The sequence below is a fragment of the Coregonus lavaretus genome (assembly GCF_964263955.1).
Source record: "Coregonus lavaretus genome assembly, chromosome: 17".
Lineage (NCBI taxonomy): Eukaryota > Metazoa > Chordata > Actinopteri > Salmoniformes > Salmonidae > Coregonus > Coregonus lavaretus.
Genome location: NC_140004.1, coordinates 27,719,212 through 27,744,824, shown reverse-complemented (window position 1 = coordinate 27,744,824; position 25,613 = coordinate 27,719,212). Strand labels below are relative to the sequence as shown.

Sequence of the window (25,613 nt, the reverse complement as noted above, 5' to 3'; positions counted from 1 at the left end):
ACAGACTTTACCAAGTTTAACGAGGAGAATAATTGATTGCCAACTCAGTTCATTCAGCAAATTTACAATGTGGTCGTAACTTTGTTTCCACAAGAACATTGCTCCATCTTAAATACTAAATGCACATTTAAATACAATCTTACAAAACAATTTAGATATTTAAGTTATGCAAAACTTAAATACACTGAACAAAAATATAAAACTCAACATGCAACAATTTCAAAGATTTTACTGAGTTACAGTACATAAGGAAATCAGTCAATTTAAATAAATTCATTAGGCCCTAATCTATGGATTTCACATGACTGGGAATACATATGCACCTGTTCATCACAGATACCTTTTTTTTTTAAAGGTAGGGGCGTGAATCAGAAAATCAGTCAGTATCTGGTGTGACCACCATTTGCCTCATGCAGCGCGACACATTTCCTTCACATAGAGTTGATCAAGCTGTTGTCCCACTCCTCTTCAATGACTGTGCGAAGTTGCTGGATAATGGCGGGAACTGGAACACGCTGTCCTACACGTTGATCCAGGGCATCCCAAACATGCTCAATGGGTGACATGTCTGGTGAGTATGCAGGCCATAGAAGAACTGGGACATTTTCAGCTTCCAGGAATTGTGAACAGATCCTTGAGACATGGGGCCGTGCATTTTCACGCTGAAACATGAGGTGATAGCATTGGATGAATGGCACAAAAATGGGCCTCAGGATCTCGTCACGGTATCTCTGCACATTCAAATTGCCATTGATAAAATGCAATTGTGTTTGTTGTCCATCATGGGGCACTCTGTTCACAACGTTGACATCAGCAAACCGCTCGCCCACATGACGCCATACACACCGTCTGCCATCTGCCCGGTGCAGTTGAAACCGGGATTCATCCATGAACAGCACACTTCTCCAACGTGCCAAGGGCCATCGAAGGTCAGCATTTGCTTACTGAAGTCAGTTACGACTCTGAACTGCAGTCAGGTCAAGACCCTGGTGAGGACGACGAGCATGCAGATGAGCTTCCCTGAGACGGTTTCTGACAGTTTATGCAGAAATTCTTTGGTTGTGCAAACCCAGTTTCATCAGCTGTCCGGGTTGCTGGTCTCAGACGATCCCACAGGTGAAGAAGCCAGATGTGCAGGTCCTGGGCTGGTGTGGTTACATGTGGTCTGCGGTGGTGATGCCGGTTGGACGTACTGCCAAATTCTCTAAAACGACGTTGGAGGAGGCTTATGGTAGATAAATTAACATTCAATTCTCTGGCAACAGCTCTGGTGGACATTCCTGCAGTCAGCATGCCAATTGCATGCTCCATCAAAACTTGAGACATCTGTGGCATTGTGTTGTGTGAAAAAACTTCACATTTTAGAGTGGCCTTTTATTGTCCCCAGCACAGGTGCACCTGTGTAATAATCATGCTGTTCAGCTTCTAGATATGCCACACCTGTCAGGTGGATGGATTATCATGGTAAAGGAGAAATGCTCACTAACAGGGATGTAAACAAATCTGTGCACAAATGTTGAGAGAAATAAGCTTTTCGTGCAGACCAACACTTTATATTTTTGTTCAGTGTATTTAAAAAATGTAATCTCATTCTGTTTAGTTATTCTATTCAAACCACTATTCTTCACATTCATTGTGCTTCTTGTTAAAAGGCTGTTGTGGTCGGACCAACTCTAATCAATGCTTATTCTTCTTTACATTTAAAATAGTGCAAAACACAAGACACAAAAACACAGAGTCCCCTCATTTAGCAGCAGGTAGTACATGATAAAGTATAGCAGTATAATAAATAAATCAAGCAATTTTTTATGACTTATGACCATTATGACGTTAAAGAATGCACAAAATACATTAAAAAAAACATTATTGAAAGAAAAAAGTGCATCTTCAATGCTTGAGTAAGTAATCCAAATGCCCGGCAATCCAAGAAGTACTAGGTAGGTAGGCATGGTTTCTAGTGAGGTCACCAGCACTCCATTCACCTGAGATCCAGGTAACAGTCAGTCTTCATCACCGTCTGAGAATAAGATGTCCTACTCAGGATCCTCTGGGTCTTTGTGTGTGTTGTCACCTAAGGTGTGTCACCTAAAGAACTTGTCGATGGTGTTCCGAGCTGGGCCCAGGGCTTTGGCCTTCTTAGAGGGGGGCTGGGGAGACGAGCCTCTCCTGGAAGAGTAGCCAGAACAAAACACAGCACATTTTACTGCACGATTCTCTCTGTCTGCACCAGTATCTGAAACCTTGTCAACTTCTGGTCAATGTTTTAATCTACCACACAACATTTGTGTTTACTTAAGTCCATTGTGAATGTGCTGACTTTCAAGTCAATTGACAACGTTAATTGATCAATTCAAAGCTAGGGTGTTGCTAACACCATGAGTCAGTAACGATGGGTACATCTAATCAATTCTCTCTCTCCTTCTCTCTTAGTGACACTCCAATCTCTGATGGATACATCCAGTCAGAGATGTGTAAGGAGATGTAGTCTCACCTTTTGCTCTTGCCTTTCTGTGGCGCTCTCTGCAGGGGCTGCTCTCTCTCTGTGGAGGGGAAAAAAACAGGAAAAACCATTGACAAAAAAGAATGACAACTGTCTAGGTCCGACAAGATATTAAGTCATTTGTGTTATTTTCAAAGCTATAAAGACTGCAATCTCCCAGGCAAGATAGTTAAGAGGAAACTGGAAGAGACCGTCTTTCCATTGTCAGGATTGAATGGGTGAAGAAGTGATTTACCAGTGGCAGTGAGCAGGGCAGGGGAGGCCCCACAGGGTGAAATGAGATGTCTTCTCTCTCTCTCAAAGGGAATCAATACACAGCCCCCACAATACCACTGTCACTGAGAGAGACAGAGGCCCACTCGCCTCACAGTGGCCAAACTAATTATTCTAATTTCACCCTTAGACTAGGACAGTTTCACTATTTCTTAGAAGAAAATATCCTCAACCTCAATTTACAATCTCCTGGATTACATCTTGAGTAAAAACAGAGGCAGAAACAGGACCCATGCAAACAATGTGTATGAGACTGGCATTGGAAACGCATTGAAAACAGGGTGGGAAAGTTCCTGACCTATTTTAATGACAATGTCAGTAAATAAAACATCTCTGAAACACTGACCTTTGTGGGCAGCAGGTGTTGCATTGTGGGTGGTGCGGTCCACAGACGCCAGTCCTCCAAGCTCATGCAGGATTTCCTGGTTTAGACAGAGGTCAACGTGTTGGTTAAAGAGGGTGAGGTCATCGGTGTCCTGTGTCACCTGACACACCGGGCAGGTGAGGGCGGGGTCTCTGGGGTCATGTGACTCAGGCTTCGGCGTAGCCATTGGCCGAGGGCCACCGGGGGACAACGGACGAACACGAGAGTCACTTTGAGATGAACCCTTCAGGATGTTAGGGTCTGTACCTCTAGGTATAGATACACCTCCATTTGGACAAGTGTTAAGGCAGACAGGGTTCAGGCCCACAGTGTTCAGTGAAATATTAGTTGTACTAGTCTCATACAGAAGTAGTCCTGTATGATCACCTGCACTAGAGTCCAATCGAAGGCCCAATGAGTCCAACATGCACATACTGAGTGGGTCCCTACCTTTCTCAATCACCCCCTCCTCCCACCTCCTTCCTTCTTCAGCCATCTCTTTCTCAACCTCCTCCTCCCTCTCTTTCTCCACCTCCTCCTCACAGACACTGGAGCCTCGCTCTAGTTCTGTGTCTGTGTGAATGTTATGCTCCATAGGAACCCCACTGAGACACTGGTCAATGTGTCTGTTGAAGACTGTCAGGTCTGTGGTGTTCACCTCCCTGAAGCATACAGGGCAGGTCAGACTACCTGTCCCTGACTCTGTGGACCAGCACGATGAAGTAGACACATGGGCCTCTGTGGTGTTGGCTGTAGGTGCATGTATCATGTTGTCAGAAGCTGTGAATGCACTCATAGAGAAGTGTGTCTCTGCTGATGTATTTGGATTCTTCTGAGTGGGTGTCTGTGGGTGTCTCTCTTTGGGGTTGGTGGCCGATGAGGTTGGGCCCAGTCTGGTCTCTAAACCGTTCCACTTTCCATCCTCTGATGGGTCCGCTCTCTCAGCTTGCAGCCGCAGCCTCTGGGTGTGAGCTCTCTGGAAGAAGGACTGCTGCTGCTCCCCAGTCCTCCCCACCTCCACTCCTCCCCAGCTGGGTACCCAGGGGTGATCCTCCTGCCCCTGGCTCTGCTGTAACAGGAAAGGGCAGGGAAAGGGCTGGGTCTGGCCTGGAGGCTTAGGTTGATGTTCTTTCACAGGCTTATGGGAGGACATCTGGGAAGGGCTACTGGAGTCAGCCCCGCCTTGCTGAAGAAATCCCACAATGCTCTTCTGCAGGGGTTTCTTGTCATCAGCACTGACGAAGCTGGAAACTCGAACGCCTGCAGACACGCAAGGGTTGACTTAAAACTGCATTGAATTGTTTTAATAAAGTTTCAAGTTCAAAGATACTAATTAATAACAGAATCAGTAGAAGGTACTTAATATATTACTGGTATATACAACATATATGAGAGATGATATTAAGTATTTTTTGCCAATGGTACACCACATTTAAACCAGTGAGAGAAGGTAAACTAAGATTACCCATGAGCCTCAGTCTCAGTGGCTGGGGGCTGACGTTGTCGATCTCAGTCTTCAGCAAGTCCTTAGCGACAGCAAAGAGCTCGTCAGTCGTAGCAACGGCACACGGCAACGTCCACGCTCTGGTTTTCACCTCAAAGTTAACATTTTTCAGCTTTAACGTCACTGTCTTGCCCTGGAAGAACACAGAGCAATGACATGGTGAATTACAGGACACATCTGGTTGGACCTGGGGAAGGAGTCAAAGGACAAAACAGACATTGATTTGACTGATAGATGACACTAAGTGAAGAAGGGTCAAAGGCATTTTCCTAGGAGCGTGATGATCATCCCCAAGCAGCCTATTCCCTAGGCAGGCTGAGGCTCACACTAGTCACTGGTAGTCTCCATAATGGCTCTCCATTTCCTCCAGGTATCAAAAGAACATTAGGGCTCAGCCAGGGGGTGATGGCTGTGCCAAGGCAGCTCTCTCTATTGATTGGGATGGGACCAGACGCTCTAGTAATTGTGTGAGATGCTTCTTAGAGACAGATTGATTCTGGGAGCCAACACATCACAATGGTGCTGAATACTAACACTGGCCATAGCAAACAGTTCCATGTACTGTCGAACGGTTCTGCATTTCACACAATAGCCACAAAAAGCCAAATACTAGGGAATCGTTGTTTGATTTTTTAAAAATGTACTATGAATACAAGAGGCTATCAGACAGTGAATTTGTGTTTAAGAAAATATACTCTAAGCAAGGAGGATAAATGTGCTACACAACTGCCCTCTATTCTAGTAATGACCTGTACTATTACTAAAAGTGTACTGTAATGAACTGAGCTGTACTTTTCAATCCTCTCCTATGGGACCCCCAGTTGTTCCATGTATTTGAACTATTCCACAGCTAGCACAACTGATTCAACTTGTCAACTAATCATCAAGCCTTTGAATAGGTGAAACAGGTGAGCTAGTTAAGGGCTACAACACAATTGTGAAACGTCTGGGGATCCCCGAGGAGAGGTTTGAAAACCACTGCTGTAGAGTACCTTGAGATCCTCCTTCTGCAGGTCCTGAGCCAGGTCTTGACACAGCTGCCTGCACAGAGAGAACTGCTCCTCTAATGCACTCATCTCTCCAAATGTCCTACCAGAGAATGAAGGAGATAGAGAAACATGTTGGATGTCGGGAGAGTTTTACAGTATGTTCCATTATTTACCTATTTATTTCACATTTACAGTGAGCTCCAAAAGTATTTGGAAAGTTACATTTTTTGTTATTTTGTCTCTGAACTCCAGCACTTTGGATTTCAAATGAAACAATGACTATGAGGTTAAAGTGCAGACTGTCAGCTTAATTTAAGGGTATTTTCATCCATATCGGTAGCCTAGCAAGCCACCTGATCTCGCAAGCTTACATGAACGTTTAGAAATTACAGTACCTTTTGTACATTGTCCCCCCATTTTATAGCTTGACGACTCACACCAAATTCTTCCGCTAGTCTGTCGTTCGCTACATACTATAGTCTGAGACTGCCATCATTGAAGTCGATTGAGGGGCACGAGGGGTGTTGTACAAAACAAAGTCAGCAATTGGATAATCTCTAACCAATCAGAGTATCAAAGCCAATGACTAATTTTAAAACCACCACTTTACACACGTGTGTTCTGGCTCAACCCATCGGTTTCTGGACCAATCAGACGGCCCCGAATGTGTTAGCATTCGGTGAACTATTTTCTCTGTGTATATCAATGATGTCGCTCTTGCTGCTGGTGACTCTCAGATCCACCTCTACGCAGACGACACCATTTTGTATACATCTGGTCCTTCATTGGACACTGTGTTAACAAACCTCCAAACGAGCTTCAATGCCATACAACACTCCTTCCGTAGCCTCCAACTGCTCTTAAACACTAGTAAAAGTAAATGCATGCTCTTCAATTGAACGCTGCTGGCACCCGCCCACCCGACTAGAATCACTACTCTCGACGGGTCTGACCTAGAGTATGTGGACATCTACAAATACCTAGGTGCCTGGTTAGACCGTAAACTCTCCTTCCAGACTCACATTAAGCATCTCCAATCCAAAGTTAAATCTAGAATCGGCTTCCTATTTCGCAACAAAGCCTCCTTCACTCATGCTGCCAAACATGCCCTCGTAAAACTGACTATTCTACCGATCCTTGACTTCGGCGATGTCATTTACAAAATAGCCTCCAACACTCTACTCAGCAAATTGGATGTAGTCTATCACAGTGCCATCCGTTTTGTCACCAAAGCCCCATATACTACCCACCACTGTGACCTGTATGCTCTTGTTGGCTGGTCCTCACTACATATTCGTCGCCAAACCCACTGGCTCCAGGCCATCTATAAATCACTGCTAGGCAAATCTCCGCCTTATCTTAGCTCATTGGTCACCATAGCAACACCCACCCGTAGTATGCACTCCAGCAGGTATATCTCACTGGTCATCCCCAAAGCCAACACCTCCTTTGGCCGCCATTCCTTCCAGTTCTCTGCTGCCAATGACCTGAACGAACTGCAAAAATCTCTGAAGCTGGAGACACTTATCTCCCTCACTAACTTTAAGCATCAGTTGTCAGAGCACCTTACCTATCACTGCACCCGTACACAGCCCTTCTGAAATTAGCCCACTCAATTACCTCATCCCCATATTGTTATTTATTTTGCTCATTTGCACCCCAGTATCTCTATTTGCACATCATCTCTTGCACATCTATCATTCCAGTGTTAATACTAATTGTAATTATTTTGCACTATGGCCTATTTATTGCCTTACCTCCATAACTTGCTACATTTGCACACACACTGTATATATATTTTCTGTGGTATTTTTGACTTTATGTTTTGTTTTACCCCATATGTAACTCTGTGTTGTTGTTTTTAAATCGCACTGCTTTGCTTTATCTTGGCCAGGTCGCAGTTGTAAATGAGAACTTGTTCTCAACTGGCCTACCTGGTTAAATAAAGGTGAAAAAAATAATTAAAAAGGGTTAGGGAGGTACTCAGATCCAGACTCATTGCGGAGAAGTAACTAACGTCCGTGGGCGTGGCGTAGCGTTTGGCCAGAGCAAGGAGTCTGGGTAGCCAGGCAACCCATTTTAGGGAACCAAAAGGTATTTGGACAAATTAACTTGCGTATTGAAGTAGTCAAAAGTTTAGCATTTGGTCCCATATTCCTAGCACGCAATGACTACATGAAGCTTGTGACTCTACAAACTTGTTGGATGTATTTACAGTTTGTTTTGCTTGCGTTTCAGATTATTTTGTGCCAAATAGAAATTAATGGTAAATAATGTATTGATGAGTGAGAAAGTTAGAGTCATAAATATCATACCCACCCAAAATGGCTAACCTCACGTTATTGATAATGATGAGAGGTCTTGGGGATATGATCTTTGAGCCTCTAACTTTCTCACTCATCATTATTCACGATTCATTCATTATGATCCATAATCATGGTAGCATCCACATTAATCTAGAAGTCTTCAGAAACAAGTGTTCTAGTCTTTTTAGAATAAAAGTGACTCCAAAATGACAAATTATTTACCATTCATTTCTATTCGGCACAAAATAATCTGAAACACAACCAAAACAAACTGCAACGGCATCCAACAAGTTTGTAGAATCACAAGCTTGATGTAGTCATTACATGCTAGGAATATGGAACAAAATACTAAACCTTTGACTACTTTAATACACATAAGTGAATTTGTCTAAATACTTTTGGTTCCCTAAAATGGGGAGACTATGTACAAAAAGTTCTGTAAATTCTAACGGTTCATCTAATATGGTTATAAAAACCTCAAATTAAAGCTGAGTCTGTACTTTAACCTCATAGGCATTGTAATTTCAAATCCTATGTGCTTGAGTACAGAGCCAAAACAACAAAAAATGTGTCACTGTCCAAATACTTTTGGAGCTCACTGTATGTTGCCAGAAAAGGAAAATAACTACCTCTCTGTGCTCATGCTTTTTCTCTCTCCTTCTCTGTAAGTAAAGACAAAAACAGACAGACTCAGTCAGATGACTTCAACTCATTTTAAGGATTCATCTTCTGTATAGCTGCCCCTCTCTGCCCTGCCCACCCCCCTCTGCCTGCCCGGCCAGCACCTCTCGATGTGTGTGGAGCCCAAGCCCAGGGAGATGTGGAGGAAGTGGTGCCAGGATGTCTCAGAGAACAGCAAGGCCAGCAGCGACATCTCCTGGCCAAGATGGACACAGCTGGTGATACCTAGAGCTCCCAGCATCTTCTCTGTCACCTTCCCAATGCCTGATACCTGGCACACCAAAAGACCACCCTTTACTAATCTTTATTTGTAGGCCATCAGCTAGCAACATGGTCCATAAACAATCTCCTAGAGTAAGCATCTCTTAAGATAGGCTGTCTAGGTTTGGGGTTGAGGTTAGGTGTACAGCAGCCTACCTTCCGGACTGGCAGGTCCTGTATGAATACCATGACAGCTTGTCGGTTAGAGGGGAGTCTGTACTGGCCGTTGGGTTTGTTCTTATCACTACACACCTTGGCCAGCATCATGTTTGGGGCAATGCCTAGAAGAACAACCAATAAAAAGACCCATGGCAAATGTGTTACATGCTTGATGTGACTACATACAGAATAGGATGATGAAGTTACACTAGGATAGTAACATATCAAATATTCCCTGAGATATTTTCACAACTATGTAACCCTCAGCTCTGTCCCAAAAGGCACCCTATTCCCTATGGGCCCTGGACAATGTGTCCTCCGAGGAACATGAACACACAGCGTCTCTCTCACCTGCGCTGGCAGTTAGTGAGGTTTTCTGCTCGATGCGGAAGCGCATCTCTCTCACCGCCTCCTCGGCACAGGTCCCAAACACCACCACGTCTCCCCCAGCCCCGCCCCCAAGAGCATCCTGCAGAAAGGGGCAGGAGGAGGAGGAGCTAGGGCTGTCCTCAAACAGGACAGGAGACAGACCCTCTACCGTCTCCTGTTGGCCATCACCCTGCTCATCAACTAGAGAGAGAGCGAGAGAGAGCGAGAGCAAGAGAAGGTGTGAGATAATGAGAGATGATTCACAGCTGTGTGTCCATGTCTCTTATCTTCTACTCCCCTTGTCACTCGTTATGCTTGACAGGTGGCAAAAGTGAACTAGATAAGAGAAAGAGAGAGGGAATACACATACATAATTCTATGGAGAAAAAAAATTATGCACTCACTAACTAAGTCGCTCTGGATAAGAGCGTATGCTAAATGACTAAAATGTAATGTAAATGTAATCCCTTCAAATGTACTTTCTCTGTCCGGCAGAAAATAAAGGAAGAATTGCATGAGGCTTATGCTATTAAGTTCTTAATAACCCTCTTTCCTTTTGTTATATCTACCATATAACCTTTCCTTGCCTTTACATCACATCTAAACTACTTAGTCTACTCTCAAAGTTGTCTTACAAATGACAACTTTATCACAGTATGTAACCTATAACTGCAAAACGGGTTTAAAAAAGAAATCCAACAGCGTAACAAATGACCATAACACATTTATTACACAGTAATCCACTGTATTTAGACACCGACTCCTGACCTAGCACTGACACAGATGTACCTGTAGCTGTCCCAGTGTTTTTGGTCCGGAGACGGTGGGTACGCAGGGCCTCTGGCCAGACCCTCCTCTGCTCCAGGTGCTCACTGATGTCCAGGTACGCCTCGTCCAGACTCATGGGCAGAAAGTGAGGGTCATAGTCTGCAAAGATCTCCCGGACCTAGCAGAGGAATAGGATGACACATGTCTGTTTGGGGAGGATTTATACATATAGTAAAAGCCTCACTGGCCACTGAAACACTGTGTGTGTGTGTGTGTGTGTGTGTGTGTGTCATATCCTTACTTCAGCGCTCACTGCTCTGTATTTGTCAAAGTTGGTTGGAACAATAACCAGGTTTGGGCAGAGCTTCTTTGCGATGAAGCCAGGCATGGCGGCACGGACCCCAAACTTCCTGGCATGGTAGTTGGAAGTTGTCTGAGGAGAGTGGATAAAACAGATACAAGTTGTAGAGATACATAACCTGGGGCTCAATATGAGATAATTGTTGTAGTGCAATAACGGGACATTTTTCAGATCCAGATAAAAGACCATAAACCAGTTGATACGTGAAAGATCGGCAGATATGAACCTCCCTCTGGGTAGTGAGGACGACAAAATCAACAGGCTTGGCTTTCTTATTTTGACATCACATAACTGGAGACATTTGGTATCACGAACTATATAATAATATATAATTATACATTACATGGCCAAAAGTATGTGGACACCTGCTCGTCAAACATCTCATTCCAAAATCACGGGCATTAATATGGAGTTGGTCCCCCCTTTGCTGCAATAACAGCCTCCACTCTTCTGGGAAAGCTTTCCACTAGATGTTGGAACATTGCTGCGGGGACTTGCTTTCATTCAGCCACAAGAGCATTAGTGAGGTCGGGAACTGTTGTTGGGCGATTAGGCCTGGCTCGCAGTCAGCGTTCCAATTCATCCCAAAGGTGTCCGATCTCAACAAACCATTTCTGTATGAATCTCACTTTGTGCATGGGGACATTGTCATGCTGAAACAGGAAAGGGCCTTCCCCAAACTGTTGCCACAAAGTTAGAAGCACAGAATCGTCTAGAATGTCACTGTTTGCTGTAGCGTTAACATTTCCCTTCACTGGAACTAAGGGGCCTAGCTCGAACCATGAAAAACAGCCCCAGACCATTATTCCTCCTCCACCAAACGTTACAGTTGGCACTATGCATTGGGGAAGGTAACATTCACCAAACCCAGATTCGTCTGTCAGACTGCCAGATGGTGAAGCGTGATTCATCACTCCAGAGTCCAATGGCGGCGAGCTTGACACCACTCCAGCCAACACTTGGCATTGCGCATGGTGATATTAGGCTTGTGTGCGGCTGCTCGGCCATGGAAACACATTTCATGAAGCTCCCGACTAACGTTTTTTGTGCTGATGTTGCTTCCAGAGGCAATTTGGAACTTGGTAGTGAGTGTTGCAACCGAGGACAGACGATTTTTATGCGCTATGCGCTTCAGCACTCAGCGGCCCCGTTCTGTGAACTTGTGTGGCCTACCACTTTGTGACTGAGCCGTTGTTGCTCCTAGACGTTTTCACTTCACAATAACAACACTTACAGTTGACCAGGGCAGCTCTAGCAGGGCAGAAATGTGATGAACTGACTTGTTGGAAAGGTGGCATCCTATGATGGTGCCACGTTGAAAGTCACTGAGCTCTTCAGTACGGGCCATTCTACATCCAATGTTTGTCTATGGAGATTGCATGGCTGTGTGCTCGATTTTATACACCTGTCAGCAACGGGTGTGGCTGAAATAGCCGAATCCTCTAATATGAAGGGGTGTCCACATACTTTAGGCCATGTAGTGTACATTGCTAGCAAATGAACAGTCCTGTATAGAATCTCACCAGCATGCTCATAGAGCCCACGGCCATGGGTTTGTCCTTCAGGTCAGGACAGTCTCTCGTCTCCACCGCAGCGTAGAAGGCATCCATGTCCACATGCACAATGACATGGCTCAGGTCACGAACCCTCTCCAGGTCAAAGGTCATCTTCTCCACCTGCAACAATACGTTCAGAGGCGACAGAGCTTCAATCAAATTATAACACCTAAATACACTTACTGTATCTGTGTGTCAGAGGTCGCATAATACCTATGTGTGTGTATAGAGCCCGCCTGCACTGTACCTGTGTTTGTGCTTTGCTCAGCTGTTGCTCAGTGATATGTGCTTTCTGCAGCATCATCCTCTCAATGCGCTGGTTCACCTGCTGTTCCTTCTTCATCTCGTTCTCATAGAACCTGGAACCCTGTAGGAGAGGAAGGTAAATACAGAGGCTGATGACCTCCAGTAACTGGCCATGTTACACTGTGAGAAGAGAACCCACTGGGCCTCAACACAAGTGGGTTTGTCAGTTCCGGTGCCATTACATTATAGTAAGGTAGCTAACTAGGGTATTGACTCAGAGTCTAGGCGAGTGTTAGTTTGGGTGTTTGGATACAAAGACAGAAGTTCTCAACGTGGTACCTTGGAGGACTTCATGATTATCTTGTTGATCTTGTCCCTGTCAAGGCCCTCCATTCCTGCCTTGTTGTCGTTGAGGGCCATTCTGGAGAGGACGCCCTCCCCACTGGAGGAAGTCCCCCTAGTCTCCATCCTTCACCTCAAGTGAGACCCTGCATTAAATACATAAAGTTAAACCAAGCAAGAATAATTACGGTAGCTAAGTTAGCAAGCTAGCTAGCACAACATGTATTCCTTAATAACATTTGGTTAAAAATATGTTAATCAGCTAGTAACGTATGAAGCAAGTTTCCAACTATCAATGCCAAGAACAAATAACATTTTGTTTGTTTACTTTACCGTTATAAGTATCTTCTTTGCCGATGATTCCTGTCTTCGGTCTTCACTCCTGAGGTTTGAATTTGCTTCCGCATGCTAGTCACGTCATTATGGGGCAGGACGGGAGGTGCATTCTTCTTCGATGAGGTTTAACCACGGTTGGCATCCAGTAAATGTTGCATTACCGCCACCTACTACATTTTCAGTTTAGTCATTTAGCAGACGCTCTTATCCAGAGCGACTTACAGTTGCTACACTGGAGTATAACTCCCTTATACTTTGCTTAAAAAAATTAAAAATACAACAAATACCCTACTATCTAACACTACACTCACAATTTTTTAAAACAAAAATTACAATAATAATAATAATAATAATAATAATAACTACCATACACTATTTAAATCTATTTATTCCTACTTCAGGCCAACAGCCTGAAAGGATCGTACACCACCACTTAACACACCCTGTAACTCTTCTGATGTCAAGTCTCGCACACCCAAATACCTCTCTGCAGCTGCCACCACTACTTCTATTTTCTGCGACTTACGTTCCATCCCTGCAGTACAGTTGATAACCATTGCTATAAATGCCAAAAATCCAATCTTACTGAAACATATATCACTTGTTGGTTTATCCCTCTGTACTGGTACAGATCTACTACTCACACCATTCCTCTCAGGATCCCTCCCCCTTGACCCATCTTCCTCTACTTTCTTCACTGCCTCAGCATATGACAACTTATGCACTACTCTAACCCTGGAAACCTCAACCTGCCTCTCTCGCACCGGACATTTCGGATCCCCAGCCCCATGGGCAATTAACACATACCACTACTTTCCCCAATGCTACACATTCCTTTGTCTCATGCCCTTCTGCACACTTCTCACACCTAGGAACCCCCCTCCTACACACTGGTGCCACATGCCCATAACAACGTAATGTATTCTGCACAAAAGCTCATACCGGATAACTTATATATCCTAACATCACTTTGTCGGGCAAAGACTCAACATCAAAACTCAAAAGAACAGACAATGACTCTTCACCACTCACGCCACCCTGTGCGTAGCACCAAACGACGAGCATCACAAACACTGGGAATCTTCCCCTTCAGTTGGTGAGCTTTCACATTTACCGCTACCCCAGTAATCACGCCTTTCAATGGCACCCTTTTCTTGAGAGCAAAACACTTCATATCTCTTGCCCCCATTCGTTTAACATGGAGCGCCTGCTCCCTCTTACCAGCAGAAACACACTAGACTATTTCTGGTTACTCTCACCGATTCCACAGCACCCAACTCTGTTTTCACCCACCCTGAAACCACAAATGGATCAGCCAAAAGGCAAGGAAACACTTTTTTCAAAAACTTCACTCCTACTGTCACAGACTCATCTTTATCCTGACCCTTGGTGCAAACCTCGGGCTCCAAGAACTTCACCACACCTACCGCCTCTGATACTTCGCCCTCATTCACTTCCATTTCTCCTCCTGTCTTCAACTCACTCTGCTTACACTATCATTCTTATTTAACAAACCATCTCCCTTTTTCCCGCCATTTTTAACTGACTAAAGCTCACCCTCTTCCTCCCTCTCTCTCTTTTTCCCTCCATTCCTCCTCCGTATTCCAAGTATAACTCTGCTTATGATAGTACTGCACTTCTCCAGACATACATCTAGGTATTGCCTTGTCTAGGGACGCCATTTAACCGGCTGTCACAATCTTCATACATTCAGCAAGAACCCCTCTGGATGTAGCGCACATGCGCCGAATACAACAGGTGTAGACATTACCGTGAAATGCTTACTTACAGCCCTTAACCAACAATGCATTTATTTTTTAATAAAAAAGTAAAATAAAACAACAACAACAAAAAAGTGTTGAGAAAAGAAGAGCAGAAGTAAAATAAAAGAACAGTAGGGAGGCTATATACAGGGGAGTACCGGTGCAGAGTCAATGTGTAGGGCACCGGCTAGTTGAGGTAGTTGAGGTAATATGTACATGTGGGTAGAGTTAAAGTGACTATGCATAAATAATTAACAGAGTAGCAGCAGCGTAAAAAGATGGGGTGGGGGTGGGGGGGCAGTGCAAATAGTCTGGGTAGCAATGATTAGCTGTTCAGGAGTCTTATGGCTTGGGGGTAGAAGCTGTTGAGAAGCCTTTTGGACCTAGACTTGGCGCTCCGGTACCGTTTGCCGTGCGGTAGCAGAAAGAACAGTTTATGACTAGGGTGGCTGGAGTCTTTGACAATTTTGAGGGCCTTCCTCTGACACCGCCTGGTATAGAGGTCCTGGATGGCAGGAAGCTTGGCCCCAGTGATGTACTGGGCCGTACGCACTACCCTCTGTAGTGCCTTGCGGTCGGAGGCCGAGCAGTTGCCATACCAGGCGGTGATGCAACCAGTCAGGATGCTCTCGATGGTGCAGCTGTATAACTTTTTGAGGATCTGAGGACCCATGCCAAAACTTTTCAGTCTCCTGAGTGGGAATAGGCTTTGTCGTGCCCTCTTCACGACTGTCTTGGTGTGTTTGGACCATGATAGTTCGTTGGTGATGTGGACACCAAGGAACTTGAAGCTCTCAACCTGTTCCACTACAGCCCCATCGATGAGAATGGGGGCGTGCTCAGTCCTCTTTTTTCCCCTGTAGTCCACAATCATCTCCTTTGTCTTGATCACGTTGAGGGAGAGGATGTTATCCTGGCACCACACAGCCAGGTCTCTGACCTCCTCCCTATAGGCTGTCTCATCGTTGTCGGTGATCAGGCCTACCACTGTTGTGTCGTCGGCAAACTTAATGATGGTGTTGGAGTCGTGCCTGGCCATGCAGTCATGGGTGAACAGGGAGTACAGGAGGGGACTGAGCACGCACCCCTGAGGGGCCCCCGTGTTGAGGATCAGCGTGGCAGATGTGTTGTTACCTACCCTTACCACCTGGGGGCGGCCCGTCAGGATGTCCAGGATCCAGTTGCAGAGGGAGGTGTTTAGTCCCAGGATCCTTAGTTTAGTGATGAGCTTTGAGGGCACTATGGTGTTGAACGCTGAGCTGTAGTCAATGAATAGCATTCTCACATAGGTGTTCCTCTTGTCCAGGTGGGAAAGGGCAGTGTGGAGTGCAATAGAGATTGCATCATCTGTGGATCTGTTGGGGCGGTATGCAAATTGGAGTGGGTCTAGGGTTTCTGGGATAATGGTGTTGATGTGAGCCATGACCAGCCTTTCAAAGCACTTCATGGCTACAGACGTCAGTGCTAAGGGTCGGTAGTCATTTATGCAGGTTATCTTAGTGTCCTTGGGCATGGCGACTATGGTGGTCTGCTTGAAACATGTTGGTATTACAGACTCAGTCAGGGACATGTTGAAAATATCAGTGAAGACACTTGCCAGTTGGTCAGCACATGCTCGGAGTACACGTCCTGGTAATCCGTATGGCCCTGCGGCCTTGTGAATGTTGACCTGCTTAAAAGTCTTACTCACATCGGCTACGGAGAGCATGATCACAGTCCAGTCATTAGAACGAGCCCGTTCTCCCCAATTAAGGTTCCACCAACCTCCTGTTGAATACAGGTGGTTGAAGTCAACAACCTTCATCGAATATTCAAAAATGTAGGAAAATAATTAGATGTATCCACCAATCCAGAGAAAGGATAGAAGGGAGCTAGACAGCCTGCTGTGCCGCTTTGTGGACAACTACTCCTATTGTTAGGGCGGAGAGACAAGTATCTTGCCTGTATATGCATAATCTTTGGTGTGGATGTAGACCATGCAACATGCCAATAGTGTGCAACTGCAGCCCGCAATTCGGAACGTTCCTGCATGTGGGCATTCCTACATCTGCGAGAACGCCCCCCGCCTTGAGCATCCCATTGGTTCCTGCATGAACCCCCCCCCAGCACGAAATCTTCACGCTTGTGTGACACTTTTGAATGTGGGTACTGTCGAATGCTAGTACACAGTGCCCTTCGCTCCTGCCTGCCGAACACCTGCCCTCACCGTCGTTTTTGTTTGTTTGTATTTTGTATTTTATTTTGGGGGGTAGATCAGCTTTAATATTGCAGATAGATTGTAACCTCCATCAATGTGATTGTCTGCATCACTTCCAATCCCCCATATGTTTTTTTTTCCTCGCAAAAATATATATACATACACATACACATACATATACACATACATACATATAAATACATATACATATACAGTGGGGAAAAAAAGTATTTAGTCAGCCACCAATTGTGCAAGTTCTCCCACTTAAAAAGATGAGAGAGGCCTGTAATTTTCATCATAGGTACACGTCAACTATGACAGACAAAATGAGGAAAAAAAATCCAGAAAATCACATTGTAGGATTTTTAATGAATTTATTTGCAAATTATGGTGGAAAATAAGTATTTGGTCACCTACAAACAAGCAAGATTTCTGGCTCTCACAGACCTGTAACTTCTTCTTTAAGAGGCTCCTCTGTCCTCCACTCGTTACCTGTTTTAATGGCACCTGTTTGAACTTGTTATCAGTATAAAAGACACCTGTCCCCACAACCTCAAACAGTCACACTCCAAACTCCACTATGGCCAAGACCAAAGAGCTGTCAAAGGACACCAGAAACAAAATTGTAGACCTGCACCAGGCTGGGAAGACTGAATCTGCAATAGGTAAACAGCTTGGTTTGAAGAAATCAACTGTGGGAGCAATTATTAGGAAATGGAAGACATACAAGACCACTGATAATCTCCCTCGATCTGGGGCTCCACGCAAGATCTCACCCTGTGGGGTCAAAATGATCACAAGAACGGTGAGCAAAAATCCCAGAACTACACGGGGGGACCTAGTGAATGACCTGCAGAGAGCTGGGACCAAAGTAACAAAGCCTACCATCAGTAACACACTACGCTGCCAGGGACTCAAATCCTGCAGTACAGACGTGTCCCCCTGCTTAAGCCAGTACATGTCCAGGCCCATCTGAAGATTGCTAGAGTGCATTTGGATGATCCAGAAGAGGATTGGGAGAATGTCAGTTGAAACCAAAATATAACTTTTTGGTAAAAACTCAACTCGTCGTGTTTGGAGGACAAAGAATGCTGAGTTGCATCCAAAGAACACCATACCTACTGTGAAGCATGGGGGTGGAAACATCATGCTTTGGGGCTGTTTTTCTGCAAAGGGACCAGGACGACTGATCCGTGTAAAGGAAAGAATGAATGGGGCCATGTATCATGAGATTTTGAGTGAAAACCTCCTTCCATCAGCAAGGGCATTGAAGATGAAACGTGGCTGGGTCTTTCAGCATGACAATGATCCCAAACACACCGCCCGGGCAACGAAGGAGTGGCTTCGTAAGAAGCATTTCAAGGTCCTGGAGTGGCCTAGCCAGTCTCCAGATCTCAACCCCATAGAAAATCTTTGGCGGGAATTGAAAGTCCGTATTGCCCAGCGACAGCCCCAAAACATCACTGCTCTAGAGGAGATCTGCATGGAGGAATGGGCCAAAATACCAGCAACAGTGTGTGAAAACCTTGTGAAGACTTACAGAAAACGTTTGACCTGTGTCATTGCCAACAAAGGGTATATAACAAAGTATTAAGAAACTTTTGTTATTGACCAAATACTTATTTTCCACCATAATTTGCAAATAAATTCATTAAAAATCCTACAATGTGATTTTCTGGATTTTTTTTCCTCATTTTGTCTGTCATAGTTGACGTGTACCTATGATGAAAATTACAGGCCTCTCTCATATTTTTAAGTGGGAGAATTTGCACAATTGGTGGCTGACTAAATACTTTTTTTCCCCACTGTACATACATGCAGTGAGGGAAAAAAGTATTTGATCCCCTGCTGATTTTGTAAGTTTGCCCACTGACACAAAGAAATGATCAGTCTATAATTTTAATGGTAGGTTTATTTGAAATAAGTATTTGACCCCCTCTCAATCAGAAAGATTTCTGGCTCCCAGGTGTCTTTTATACAGGTAACGAGTTGAGATTACGAGCACACTCTTAAAGGGAGTGCTCCTAATCTCAGTTTGTTACCTGTATAAAAGACACCTGTCCACAGAAGCAATCAATCAATCAGATTCCAAACTCTCCACCATGGCCAAGACCAAAGAGCTCTCCAAGGATGTCAGGGACAAGATTGTAGACCTACACAAGGCTGGAATGTGCTACAAGACCATCGCCAAGCAGCTTGGTGAGAAGGTGACAACAGTTGGTGCGATTATTCGCAAATGGAAGAAACATAAAAGAACTGTCAATCTCCCTTGGCCTGGAGCTCCATGCAAGATCTCACCTCGTGGAGTTGCAATGATCATGAGAACAGTGAGGAATCAGCCCAGAACTACATGGGAGGATCTTGTCAATGATCTCAAGGCAGCTGGGACCATAGTCACCAAGAAAACAATTGGTAACACACTACACCGTGAAGGACTGAAATCCTGCAGCGCCCGCAAGGTCCCCCTGCTCAAGAAAGCACATATACAGGCCCGTCTGAAGTTTGCCAATGAACATCTGAATGATTCAGAGGAGAACTGGGTGAAAGTGTTGTGGTCAGATGAGACCGAAATCAAGCTCTTTGGCATCAACTCAACTCGCCGTGTTTGGAGGAGGAGGAATGCTGCCTATGACCCCAAGAACACCATCCCCACCGTTAAACATGGAGGTGGAAACATTATGCTTTGGGGGTGTTTTTCTGCTAAGGGGACAGGACAACTTCACCGCATCAAAGGGACAATGGACGGGGACATGTACCGTCAAATCTTGGGTGAGAACCTCCTTCCCTCAGCCAGGGCATTGAAAATGGGTCGTGGATGGGTATTCCAGCAAGACAATGACCCAAAACACACGGCCAAGGCAACAAAGGAGTGGCTCAAGAAGAAGCACATTAAGGTACTGGAGTGGCCTAGCCAGTCTCCAGACCTTAATCCCATAGAAAATCTGTGGAGGGAGCTGAAGGTTTGAGTTGCCAAATGTCAGCCTCAAAACCTTAATGACTTGGAGAAGATCTGCAAAGAGGAGTGGAACAAAATCCCTCCTGAGATGTGTGCAAACCTGGTGGCCAACTACAAGAAACGTCTGACCTCTGTGATTGCCAACAAGGGTTTTGCCACCAAGTACTAAGTCATGTTTTGCAGAGGGGTCAAATACTTATTTCCCTCATTAAAATGCAAATCAATTGATAACATTTTGGACATGTGTTTTTCTGGATTTTTTTGTTGTTATTCTGTCTCTCACTGTTCAAACAAACCTACCATTAAAATTATAGACTGATCATGTCTTTGTCAGTGGGAAAACGTACAAAATCAGCAGGGGATCAAATACTTTTTTTCCCACACTGTATATATATATATATCCTTTAAAAAATATATATATTTATCTTTATTACTTTCCAACCCCACCACCCCTTCCCTAATTGGAGTAAACTGGTGAACAACAACGCATAGGCCTCTACTTCCATCTTATACATACTATATACATTTTATGGACACAGTCAATTTTACAATAATTCTATTTTGTTTGTTTTTACTCATGAACTTCCTCTACCCTCAACCTTTCCGATCATTTTCATGATGTCCATCCGGTTTGCTTCTATATGCCATATCTTTCTAACTGTGCTATTTCACAAAAGCTCTCAACCTATATACTTATTATGGACACAGTATGCTTTACATTAGTTATATTGTTGTTATTAGTTGTTGTTAGTTGTTATTAGTCCCCTCCTTCAGCTCCATTCAACACCTCCCATCTATCTCTTAACACCATCCATATTGGATTTCTATTTGCCATATATTTTTCAACTGTACTGTGATGTTTCACAAAAGTTCTGAACCTTTCTATTCTCATTGTTCAGTTCATAAGCACTATGCCGTCAGTTCATAAACACTTCGCGGTCGTTAACAGAGCTGCGGGAAAACAGTGCCAGACAGGCGAGGGCAAAGGACACTGTCTACCGGTGTACGGCTAGCTAGCTACCGTTGTCACGCACACCCCTTCTTCTGTGGGGCTTATCGGCGGCTGGCATTCAAGCTTATTGTGCGTTAACGCCACCTACTGTACTGGCGCGCCCCTGCCTCCCGCCTGTCCTGCCTTAAATACACTGCTCAAAAAAATAAAGGGAACACTTAAACAACACAATGTAACTCCAAGTCAATCACACTTCTGTGAAATCAAACTGTCCACTTAGCAAGCAACACTGATTGACAATAGATTTCACATGCTGTTGTGCAAATGGAATAGACAACAGGTGGAAATTATAGGCAATTAGCAAGACACCCCCAATAAAGGACTGGTTTTGCAGGTGGTGACCACAGACCACTTCTCAGTTCCTATGCTTCCTGGCTGATGTTTTGGTCACTTTTGAATGCTGGCGGTGCTTTCACTCTAGTGGTAGCATGAGACAGAGTCTACAACCCACACAAGTGGCTCAGGTAGTGCAGCTCATCCAGGATGGCACATCAATGCGAGCTGTGGCAAGAAGGTTTGCTGTGTCTGTCAGCGTAGTGTCCAGAGCATGGAGGCGCTACCAGGAGACAGGCCAGTACATCAGGAGACGTGGAGGAGGCCGTAGGAGGGCAACAACCCAGCAGCAGGACTGCTACCTTCACCTTTGTGCAAGGAGGAGCAGGAGGAGCACTGCCAGAGCCCTGCAAAATGACCTCCAGCAGGCCACAAATGTGCATGTGTCTGCTCAAACAGTCAGAAACAGACTCCATGAGGGTGGTATGAGGGCCCGACGTCCACAGGTGGGGGTTGTGCTTACAGCCCAACACCGTGCAGGACGTTTGGCATTTGCCAGAGAACACCAAGATTGGCAAATTCGCCACTGGCGCCCTGTGCTCTTCACAGATGAAAGCAGGTTCACACTGAGCACGTGACAGACGTGACAGAGTCTGGAGATGCCGTGGAGAACGTTCTGCTGCCTGCAACATCCTCCAGCATGACCGGTTTGGCGGTGGGTCAGTCATGGTGTGGGGTGGCATTTCTTTGGGGAGCCGCACAGCCCTCCATGTGCTCGCCAGATGTAGCCTGACTGCTATTAGGTACCGAGATGAGATCCTCAGACCCCTTGTGAGACCATATGCTGGTGCGGTTGGCCATGGGTTCCTCCTAATGCAAGACAATGCTAGATCTCATGTGGCTGGAGTGTGTCAGCAGTTCCTACAAGAGGAAGGCATTGATGCTATGGACTGGCCCGCCCGTTCCCCAGACCTGAATCCAATTGAGCACATCTGGGACATCATGTCTCGCTCCATCCACCAACGCCACGTTGCACCACAGACTGTCCAGGAGTTGGCGGATGCTTTAGTCCAGGTCTGGGAGGAGATCCCTCAGGAGACCATCCGCCACCTCATCAGGAGCATGCCCAGGTGTTGTAGGGAGGTCATACAGGCACATGGAGGCCACACACACTACTGAGCCTCATTTTGACTTGTTTTAAGGACATTACATCAAAGTTGGATCAGCCTGTAGTGTGGTTTTCCACTTAAATTTTGAGGGTGACTCCAAATCCAGACCTCCATGGGTTGATCAATTTGATTTCCACTGATCATTTTTGTGTGATTTTGTTGTCAGCACATTCAATTATGTAAAGAAAAAAGTTTTTAAGAAGATTATTTCATTCATTCAGATCTAGGATGTGTTATTTTAGTGTTCCCTTAATTTTTTTGAGCAGTGTATTTACCAATAGAAGTATAAACAGGGGTTCCTACAGATGCAGGAATGCCCGGCAGGTAGGGAGGCCGATTGATGAAGAAGAAGAAGAAGAAGCTGGGAGCATGGATTTTGTGGGGATGGTAGAGTGGAAAAAGGCTACAGAGACAAGCGGGAACCACAATAACTTCTGTTATGAGTGTGGGGACCTACTGCCTATACCTAAGCTGCAGGAAACAGTCTTCTGTTTCAGCTGTGAGGAAGGAAAGAGGAAAAAGAGGAAGAAGGCATTGAAGAGAATGAGGAAAGCAGAGGTTGAGGTTGAATTTGATGAAGATGGCGATAGAAAGGGAGATGGGGGGGTGAAGAAGACTGGTGGCAAGTACAAGCAGAGTGAGGAGTATGCCAGGTCAAGTGCTGGAGGTGAAATGGAAGTGAGTAAGGGCGAGTTAAGTGAAGTGGAAGGTGTGGTGAAGAGCTCGGAGCCCGAGCCTTGCATCAATGGACATGATAAAGAACAATCTGGTCCAGTAGGAGTGACATTTTTTTAGAAAGTGAATCCTTGCCTTTTGGCGGATCCTTTTGTGGTTTCAGGGTGGGTGGGAAAGGAGTTGGGTGCAGTTGAGTCAGTGAAGGTAACCCGTGGTGGGCTTGTGATATTTGTGTATGTTTCTTCCACCCAGAGGGAGCGGGAGCTCCGTATCACGCAACTCTGGGCAAGATCGATTTCTTGCTTTGCTCTTAGGAAAAGGGCGCCATTGAAAGGAGTGATTACTGGAATAGCGGTAAATGTGAAGGTGGACCAGCTGAAGGGGAAGATTCCCGGCGTTTGTGATGCTCGTTGTTTGGTGCGATGCAGACAGGGTGGCATGAGTGGTGAGAGTCATTGTCTGTTCTTTGGAGTTTTGATGTTGAGTCTTTGCCCGACAAAGTGATGTTAGGATATTTCATTTATCCCGTATGAGCTTTTATGCCAAACCCATTACGTTGTTACAGGTGTCAAGTTTATGGGCATGTGGCAGCAGTGTGTAGGAGGGAGTGGCAGCGGTGTGTGAGAAGTGTGCAGAAGGGCATGAGACAAAAGGAATGTGTAGTATTGGGGAAAGACGCGGTATGTGTTAATTGTAGGGGTGGCCATGGTGCTGGGGAACAGAAGTGTGCGGTGTGAGAGAGGCAGGTTGAGGTTACCAGTCAGAGTAGTGCAGAGGGTGGCATATGCTGACACATTGAAAAAAGTAGAGGAAGATGGGTCTGAATGAGGGATCCTGAGAGGATCCCCATTAGTAGTAGATCTGTTAATGAGTGATATATGCTTCAGTAAGGTTGGATTAACATTCATAGCTATGGTTATCAACTGTACAGCAGAGATGGAAGGTAAATCACAGAAATTAGATGTTGCCGTTGGCCTGGGGTAGGGCCAGATGGGGTTAAATAATGGAATAGGGTGGTGGGTTTTAATGAGTATAGGGTTAGAGGGTAGGGTAATTGTGTGATTTTTAAAAAATCTACATTTGTGGATCAAAGTGTAATGGATATATCCCGGTCTAGTTGGTGGCGGTAGTGCATCATAATTTGGATGCCAACCGCTGTTAAACCTCACTGAAGAAGAAGATGTAGGAATGCCCCGAATTGTGGGCCGCAATTGCAACCTTCTCTACGTCGCTGACAAACAAAACATATCCAGCGACATAAACTTTAACAGCTGAGCAAATGTTGTTGATTTATGAATAGGATCTATCTACGTTGCGTGATATTAATCCATTAATTTATTAAAACAATGAAATATCACAAATCGTAGCAAGTGATTTTGATATAGAGATCAGATATTTTGCGCACTTTCTGCATAGCGGGGATAATACCGAACAACCACAGGCGGAGGCAAACAGGTTTGGGTCGTCCCCTTCATGACAGCGCACTACAGATTCGCGGGGAAGCTAGTTAGCTATCGTACTGTTAGTTATCAGAGTCTGAGGCCGTCTCTGAAAGGATTTGCCATATGTATTTGATCGTAGAGGATATGGCGCATTTAAACATAAGGACTATTTTGACTGCTGCGTTTTGACTGGATTGCTAGCCAGCTAACTAGCTTTAGCTAAATGCATTGCATCTATTTCTAGCTAACTTTAGATAGCTAACGTTACGTCGTGTTGCTTATCGAAACACACAGCCCGCAAGAAGTTGTGGATTTAACGCTACGTTAGTTAGCTAACGTTAGCTAGCCATGCAATTATTGCATGCCAGATAGTCTAACTAAGCAAGCCACTCCTGATTGTCTGTCTCATGTTTTGCTACAACATTTGTCCTCTAACCGATTTGGCAACACTCGCTAGGCCAAGTCTTATCAATTTGTGTATTTTAATTTGCTCGTGGTAAACGCTAGCCTCTAGGTACATACCAACAACTTGGTTGTTAAATGTCGGAGAAGAGTTCGAACTCGTCGGGCTCAGATGAAGATGTGGATCCCGAATCTGGACAGCCCGTTGAACTCGGTGGCGTCCTAAGCAAGGTAAGTCAAACAACAAACAATGTCTCTTTATTCAAATAGATCATTAGGTGTTGATTCTAAAAATAAAAAAAACACTATGATACAACTAGAATAACTAAATACCTGGTAGCTTTTATTCAAAATTGTATGTGCCCATTATACACTTCCCTATGGTGGACAATGGTTGGGTCAGATTGACAATGCTTGTTCAATCTCAATTACTATCAGGCAATAGGTACCACAAACAAACGCCCGCCGTTAACTAATAACAAGCTGCCTGGGCCCAGTTGCCATCAGGGATTGACATTAAAGTCTGAAATGCACTTGGCCTGTATTTTTTTGGTTGGCCGAAGATTATGATCAGTTGCCCAAAAACGTAAATTGGCTATTTATACACAAGTGCCATATATCGCCTTCCTTTCACCTACACATGGCGGAGGAATCAGAAAGATCCGTTTTAGGCTACTGGAATTCTTTGCAGTTTGGTTGTTTTTATTTT

The 25,613-nt window shown here is 44.9% G+C and overlaps 2 protein-coding genes across 3 annotated transcripts in view; one reads left to right on the top strand and one right to left on the bottom strand.

The window, feature by feature from the left end:
- Positions 1 to 13: 13 nt before the first annotated feature.
- LOC311144990 (DNA polymerase kappa-like) lies at positions 14 to 13,108 on the bottom strand. The gene is made up of 15 exons (XM_084181200.1): positions 13,013 to 13,108; positions 12,677 to 12,825; positions 12,339 to 12,458; positions 12,059 to 12,211; positions 10,476 to 10,607; positions 10,196 to 10,352; positions 9,389 to 9,607; positions 9,035 to 9,159; positions 8,722 to 8,888; positions 8,566 to 8,598; positions 5,634 to 5,730; positions 4,603 to 4,774; positions 3,120 to 4,397; positions 2,492 to 2,540; positions 14 to 2,166 (listed from the first exon to the last, which is right to left on the bottom strand). The coding sequence occupies exons 2-15, from the start codon at positions 12,803 to 12,805 to the stop codon at positions 2,082 to 2,084; spliced, it is 2,916 nt and encodes a 971-aa protein (XP_084037326.1). The 5' UTR covers positions 12,806 to 12,825; positions 13,013 to 13,108; the 3' UTR covers positions 14 to 2,081.
- An 11,401-nt stretch (positions 13,109 to 24,509) lies between these two features.
- LOC311145202 (ceramide transfer protein-like) overlaps positions 24,510 to 25,613 on the top strand; it is a 54,000-nt gene continuing 52,896 nt past the window's right edge. For both annotated transcript variants that reach the window (XM_084181417.1, XM_084181418.1), the window contains exon 1: positions 24,510 to 25,135. In XM_084181417.1, the coding sequence (XP_084037543.1) occupies positions 25,043 to 25,135 (93 nt within the window). In that variant the 5' untranslated portion in view covers positions 24,510 to 25,042. The remainder of the gene's footprint in view (positions 25,136 to 25,613) is intronic.